Source organism: Myotis davidii, unplaced genomic scaffold (assembly GCF_000327345.1).
Source record: "Myotis davidii unplaced genomic scaffold, ASM32734v1 scaffold8, whole genome shotgun sequence".
NCBI lineage: Eukaryota > Metazoa > Chordata > Mammalia > Chiroptera > Vespertilionidae > Myotis > Myotis davidii.
In genome coordinates this window covers 1,278,428-1,286,327 of record NW_006299520.1, presented here as the reverse complement: position 1 = coordinate 1,286,327, position 7,900 = coordinate 1,278,428, and the positions used below count along the sequence as shown (strand labels likewise).

Sequence of the window (7,900 nt, the reverse complement as noted above, 5' to 3'; positions counted from 1 at the left end):
TGACAGTAAAGTAAGCCAAAGGAAGAAATAGTTCAATCTTATACTTGTCTTTAAAGAACAGTATTTCTCCACGGAGTGTGGTGATAGCATCAAATGTCAGGCGGGGGTCACAGGCGATGGGTGTGGTTGGTCCCGTTGGTTGGATAGGGTTGTCTGAAGGTCCTGAAAAACAAAAGGCTTTTTGTAAGTGCAAGCCCAGTGTGATTTTTTTTTTTTTTGTATTTCAGCACTTTTCAGGGCGATGAAGCATCTTCACACGAAGAGGAGCACTGCTCGACTACCACACAAGGCGTCAATGTAACTGTACATTTGTCCCTCTTAAAATTTTAAAAAATAAGAGTCATGGTAATTTTCAGAGACAGTTACAGATTAAATTTTGCAGTTAATAAATTTGAATTCTATGCTCCATTTAAAAATCTTAATCACACCCTTCTCCTCCTTTTTGCTCCCTCTTTCTGCATTTTTGGGTCACTTAGTATCCAATTCCCACTCCTCCAAAATCCACCTTCAGAAAGGAACTGATACCAGACTTTTACCCTACAGCATAGATCTAAGTCAAATTTTAGCAATATGATTTTCTATAACTATTTGCACTTAGAAGTGTTTTTTCATTGTTGATTGAGAGAGTTAAGAGAACTTAAAACTTTGGTGAGCAAAGGAAGCAGGTGTTTTCAGGGGAAAAGAAGTTGGGGAGGGAAGGCAGTTAGAGTAGGTCTCATCATTCCTAAAACTTCTACTGTGATGATAAACATTCCCTAGTTGTGGTGTCTTGGCAGGCCTGGTTTTGTAATTCTATCCCACCAGAGAGAACAGAATGCTCCCCCCAGTTTCATTCCACTTCACTCTCCATTCCATTTCCTTCAACACATTTTAGTCACAGCCACTAGCGGGCAGGAGGGCAAGAGAGAGGAGAGATGCAATGGTCTTATCCAGATAGTACTTCTATAACAGGGCCAAAGGCTTCTATATACCTCCCCAAAGTTTCAGTCATCCTATCTAATAACGAGGGAACATGCTAATTGACCATCATGTCCTACAAAGATGGCAGCACCCACAGCCAATAAGGAGGGAATATGCTAACTGACTGCCATGCCCTGAAAGATGGCGGCACCCACAGCCACAAAATGGCAGCACCCAGTCCCCTCAGCCACCCAGGGCCAGCCCGAGGTGCAGGCAAGCCTTGGACGGTGGCTACCCAGTCACCCAGGGCCACCCGATGCTCAAGTAACCAGGGCCAGCTGAGGAAATGGCAGCAGCAGAGGTGTGATGGGGGCATCACCTTCCCCTGAGGACTCCCAGACTGTGGGAGGGGCAGGCCGGGCTGAGGGACACCCCATTCAGTGCATGAATTTTCATGCACTGGGCCTCTAGTGACTTTAAAAAATGTTTCTCTCCATTTCCATTCACATTATCCAGAGGTTGGCTATGGGAGTGCACTGACCACCAAGGGGTGCACCCTGTGTTGAGTGTCTGCCCCCTGGTGGTCAGTTCATCGTCATAGCGACCAGTCTAAACGGTCACTTAGATTTATACACATATATACATATGTATATATGTATATATATGTATATATATGTATATCTTCTTGTTAGCATGCTAAAATACCTTTCTTTGTCTATGTGCATATTTAACTTATATAGATTCATATACTGTGCAATTTAATTTGTACTGTGTATGACGTATCATTCTGTTTCTTTCCCATGAAGTGCAATGTTTTAAAGACCCATCCCTGTTGTTGCCACACATACATATAATTCAGTGCTTCCCGCTGCTGCACATGCTCTATGGCATGAATCCAGCACATTTCACCTGTGCATTCTCCTCCTAATAGACTCCCAAGTGCTCTCCAACTTCCACCACCACGAACAGTGGCTGCAATGAATGTCCTTGAATGCCCAGGTCTTACTACGTTCTGCAATGTTCTTCAGATGACCTTACCATAGATGGCCTGAATGCCATTGATGTCATCTTGAGGGAGCAAGTAGGTGCTGGTTTCGCTGAAGGCATAGTTGGGATACATCAGGGCACCGGGGTCAGTAGAGTGAGAGAGCCCCAAGGAATGGCCAAATTCATGGGCAGCAACAAGAAACAAGTTGTAATCTGAAATGCAAGCATGTGTGGTGAGTGGCTTGGTATACCCGAGGGTGGTGGAAAGATGATCTCAAGGAATGCAGCTACTGAGCCAAAACTGTCTGGAGAAATAGTCTTTCATGCCTGTCACTTTCTTTTTCTCTCCAGGGAATTGAAGATTAGAAGGAATCAGGATTCAGATTCGGTGACTGTGAGCTTCACATAAAATTTTAGAATAAAATAGACCTGCCTTTATTGTGATTCCCATGTTTCATGGATGTGGCCCTGAGGCTTAGGGAGATGTTAGCAGAGCCCTCACAGGTCTCATGACCCTCAGAGACCCTCTCCTCCGGTGCACCCCTGTCAGTCTCCCAGGTCCTCAGGCCCATTAGCAGGGTCTCAGGAAACAGGCAGTTAGCTAGAAGCCTGCCAGGCAGTGGAGTAGCCTCAGGCACTGAACTGACTCACTGCTCATTCAAAGCCCAGCACCAGCTCTTCCCTGTTCCAAGTTCTCCAAACAGCTTCCAGAATTCTCCACCCGAAAGAGACAAACCCTGCCTCTTATTGCTCCATTCCCTCAACTTTTAACTTCACAAGCATAGAGCCATTCACAACTAGAAACTTAAAATTTCCAAGGCTCATACTTTTTAAATCAAATAAAGCCCAAGTTCATTTGCCAAGTCCAAGACCTCTCCACGTGGCTCCAGCAGACATCTGGGGGTTTGGCTTCCGATGTGAACCCCTCCCTCCAGCCAGTCCATGTGCCGTCTCAAGGCACACTGTCCATTTTCTCACATGCCTACATTGTAAATCAGGGCTGGGAGCACTCCCTTTATGCTAGGAAGTGTAATACTATTTCATCCTCACAGCATTTTTGTCAAGTATGGTTAAAAATATTTTTACAGTAAGGAACTGAAGCACACAGATTTTGAATATCTTGTTAGTCTTGTAACCAATAAGTGGTAGAGCTGGGGTTAAACCCAGGTATGATGGCAAGACTTGTGCTCTTACCATAATGTTCAACTTCCTATTGATAAGTAGCCTCATAAAATTCTCCCCATGCTCCAAGACTTGCTTTCTTGATCATTATATCTTTTTTTTCATTTATGAGTGCATTACAAAGAGCACCTTTGAGTGACAGAGGTTCTGGGGATTTATCACCGTGCACAGTCTGGAAGGGGAAATGCATGAAAAAAAAGATGAATGCATAGAGTAATGACAGCAGGTGGAGGAGATAGAAAGGCTGTCAGTAGGTGTTCTCAGGAGGAGGCCTCACTTCCCGATGAAAGATAGGATTGAGGTAGCATTGGACACAGCCTGGGAAGAGAGAGATATTGAAAGGCAGGGCTTGAGGTGTGGGGAAAGGCATTTTAGGAAGAGGAAGCAACAGGAGCTAGTACAGGGAAGTTGGAAAGTACATGGTGTGATTTAGGAACAGTCAACGCACAGTGTGGCCGCTGCATGTGAACTATGAGAAGCCAAGAAAGATGAGGCTGGAAAGTCGCCAAGAGCCTTCAATGCCAAGTGAAAGTGTTTGGCCGTTATTTGGTCCATATGACGTAAGCACTGAAAGTGATAAGCAAGAGACTCATGAAATCCCAGATAGACTTTTCAAAGACAAACCTTGCTGCAGCGTTGGGAAAAGTCAGAGGGAGCAGAGGTTGGAGGTGAACAGTCCAGGTGGGAACCTGGGTCATTTAATTCCGGTGGGAGGTCATGACCATCTGATCTAGCCATCATTGGCCAATAGGAATGCATAGTGGTTGGGACTGTAATTTATCTGTGGGTACACACGGCTCCTAGCACAGGGACTCAAGTAGAATAACCTTACAGCCTACATGGGGAGGAAATGGTGGGAGGAACAAGGCCCGAGAGAAGGTAAAAGGTTCCCTTTCTATTATTTTCTCAAGTGCTCTGTAACATTGTTTGTCACCCCAGGGCCTTGTGAAGTGTCATATGGCCCACATGTACCTGTCCTTCTCCTCAAGAGTCCCACCTCTTTTTATTCTGAGCCTTCTCCTGAGCAGGATGGTCTGTTATGTAGAAACATACCATTGAAAAGGAGGTCGGTGAGCCCTAACCAGTTTGACTCAGTGGATAGAGCGCCAGCCTGCAGACTCAAGGGTCCCAGGTTCGATCCGGCCAAGGGCATGTACCTTGGTTGCAGGCACATCCCCAGTAGGGAGTATGCAGGAGGCAGCTGATCGATGTTTCTCTCTCATCGATGTTTCTAACTCTCTATCCCTCTCCCTTCCTCTCTGTAAAAAATCAATAAAATATATATTAAAAGAAAAGGAGGTCGGTGAAGACCCAGTAACTAGATGAAAAAGAAGATGGCTGCTCTTCATTAAGTAGGACAGTTTTCTAAATGAACCCAAATATTTCTGGGTTTCCAAAAGTAGGACCTTTTACAAACATCATTATATTTCAGAATACTAAGAGAAACATACACCCTAGAGCAGCGGTCAGCGAACTTGTTTGGTAAAGGCCCAGGTAATGAGTGTTTTAGGCTTTGTGAGCCATGGTGCCTCTGTGGCAGCCACTCAGCTCTGCCCTGGCAGCAGGAAAGCAGCCACAGATGACACGTAGGCAAACAAGTGTGGCCCTGTCCCGTCAACACAGAGTTTCCACAAACAAGACCTATGATCTGTAGCTTTCTGATTTCTGCCCTAAGAAATGATCCATAATTAGAGTCAGGATTTTTTAAAAACCTAAATTGACTTAGTATCTTGAGAAAGCAAAATTTTTAAATGGTCAGTTTGTGTGAGTTTGAAGTGTTATAATAACTTGGATGTGTGTGTGTGTGTGTGTGTGTGTGTGTGTGTGTGTGTGTGGTGTGTGATGTGTATGATGTATATTGTGAAGGGAAAATATTTATTCAGAAGCCACATGTTGACCTGACCTTGGTTAACGTACTTTCAGAGGTTTTGGTCCATGTTTCTTCTGCATCAAAATGAGCATCTCCTCCAATACCTTGGCCTGGCTGGAAGGCATGGGCAAGGATTCCATTGGGCCCATCAAACGGAGAGTTGTCACCATGAGCTGAAATAAAATAATTTGTGTTAGGATGTTGCCAAGTCTCTCTTCAGCCAGAGAAAGCAAAATTGAGCGTGACCGCTTCGAGCCCACCTCTTTGGACAAAGGCAATGTTGATGTCTGCTTCTCCCTGTGAGGCCTTGGTGAAGCTCAGGGGTGATACGTCACTCCAGACTTGAAAGGCTTTCTTAATAGCTGCTTCCACATCATCCTCTGACAATTGTGGGGTGTAGTTAATAATCCTTCAAAATGAGAAGATGTGTGATGGCTCATCGTTTAGAACTCCAATAGCTTGAGTTTCTCCACTTTAGAGTGAATTACATACATGATGGGCTACCACTGGAGACATGTAAGGAGGGAGTGCAGGACTCAGGGTTGAAGACAGATACGGGTTCTGCACATGTTAGTACATGTTTTTAAATTTAGCTTCTTTATTTATAAAATGAGGATAATAAAATAGTACCCATGTCATAGAGTTGTTGTGGGAGACTAAATACATGTAAAGCATTTAGTTCAGTTTTTGAAAATATTAGCATTGAACAAATATTGTTATAATACTAACAAATAGTATTATTATTATTATTATTATTATTAGATGAATGGAAGGTGGGGCCAGTTTCTCTCCAGCAATGATTAAGCTTTTTTTTTTTTTTAAATCCTAAAGTGAGTTCTTAGACATTGACATAGTCCTCTTTAGATTATTAGAAGGAAGTAACAAATGACAGGCTTTGGAATGAAGAGATCTTTACCCTTTCATACTCATTCATTAGCATCTAAAACTCTACAAGGGCAGCGATATTTATTTGCTTGTCTCTGGTCTATCTCAAATCCTAGAACAGCGCCTGCCACATTATACATTCTCAATAACAACAGGATGCGTGAGTACGTTTTGAAGCCCCTGGAACAGCACCTGTAGGTCAGGTTAGTGTGTTTCCACTTGGGGTATCCTGGGGTCAACATAAATTCACCAGTGTCGGGCACGCCACAGCGAGGCTTTTGCATCATCTCCAGAGTTTCCGCATTGGGCTTCCCCGTCACGGTCAACCCGAAGAATTGCTGCATTTCCTTCAGCTTTTCAACAATCACACTGGCACTGTTCTTTCTTTCAGACTGATAGATGTCCTTGGGTAACTGGTAGAACTTCTCCAGGTAATTCTGGACAAAGACAAACCTGTGAGGGAACTTGCTCTGAAATTACCTTCACTCCTCTGGGCATTTTGCATTCCTTTTAAGTTACCACAGACTTGAAACAGTCTAATATCCTGACAGCCACAGAAACAGAAAACACAAATTTGTAGGTTGACTTTGAAAGAACAATGCCTATTTGAAAGAACAGCCCCCCACCCAGTCAGCACTCCAATGGTTATACAAAATAAAAAAGGTATTTCATAAGGGATGAAGTACAAGACCCATGCAAAATGCTAGACCACACCTAGACTGCCTTATTTTTACAAAAAAATAGCATTAGCATTTATTGTCTTCTTGAGGTATTAGCTGCATCAATGCAAACTCTCTCTTTTAATCCACTTTTCACTATTACAGAGGGGGTTTACTCCTCCTCATTGAGAAGTGGAGGCGTATAAAATAAATAAAAATAAAAATAAATATAAAGCCACTCTGAAAAAGGAAAGAAATGCAGGTGCAGAGAAGGAAGGAACTGGCCAAGATGACAGTTCCCAACTCATCATATTGCTTCTCAAGTGGGAATTCACAATTTCATAAAAGAACATATGTGCATACCCCATGGACACAGACAATATTTTGGTAAAGGCCAAGAAAGGTGTAGGTGGAGGAGGGTGGAAGTGGGCAAAGGGGGAGGGGGTTATTTCCTGTAATAATGCCAATACTAAAAAAATTTTAAGAAAAAAAAAAGGCCCTAGCTGGTTTTACTCAGTGGATAGAGCATTGACCTTCGGACTGGGGGGTTCTGGGTTCAATTCTGGTCAAGGGCACATACCTCGGTTGCAGGATCTTCCCTGGCCTGGGCCCTGGTTGGGGCTTATGCAGGAGGCAACAAATCGATGTGTTTTTCTCACATTGATATTTCTCTCTGTCTTTCCCTCTCCCTTCCACTCTCTCTAAAAATTATTGGAAAAACATCGATGAGAATTTAAAAAAATAAAAATAAATAAAAAAGAATGAATTAATCAATCAACAAATAAACAGAAATTGAATAAATAAAAAAAGAAATCCAAATAAGTTTTTGGGCAACATTAGCCTCACTGACATTAACATTTTATGTGGCCCAGTAACTCTTTTAAAGGGGCCAACACTCATTAGGAGATAGAGGCTCTGGGGGGTGTGCAGGCAGTCTTAAAATTTCTTAAGCAGCCTTTGAATTCCGGGCACTTTGTAAGTGATAGAGGACAGGGCACTTTGAGGCTCTCACAAGCTATGGGATCAGATTGGTTTTGGTTCCAATCTTATTTCTGCCCCAAATTAACTGTGAGTTCTTGGACATATCACTTAACTGATTTAAGAGTCACTTTGGTCTCTTAAAGAGGAAATTAATAATAATAATACCTCTTTCACAGGGTTGTCATAAGGATGAAATTAGATAATATATCAGAATAAATACTGAATAAACTAGTTATTAGCCAGGGTTACTATTACCATTATAAGAGATACTTTTAAAACATAAAAGATAAAAAGAAAAAGAAATAAGCACAACACTTTTCTAAAACTGGAATGCTAAGAAAATCACGTATGACAAGTTTGGGGCAGTTTTCTCTTGTGCGTCTTAAAAATTTGGCCTAATGTTCATACTGGGAAACAACAGAAAAAGGCTATTGGT

At 42.6% G+C, this 7,900-nt stretch overlaps 1 protein-coding gene across 1 annotated transcript in view; it reads right to left on the bottom strand.

The window, feature by feature from the left end:
- The window catches only part of MMP8 (matrix metallopeptidase 8), a 12,934-nt gene that overhangs the window by 4,075 nt on the left and 959 nt on the right, over positions 1-7,900 (bottom strand). Inside the window, 5 exon segments of the mRNA XM_015571443.1 lie at positions 38-162; positions 1,939-2,100; positions 4,987-5,112; positions 5,200-5,348; positions 6,017-6,261. Of these exon segments, the coding sequence (XP_015426929.1) occupies positions 38-162; positions 1,939-2,100; positions 4,987-5,112; positions 5,200-5,348; positions 6,017-6,261 (807 nt within the window).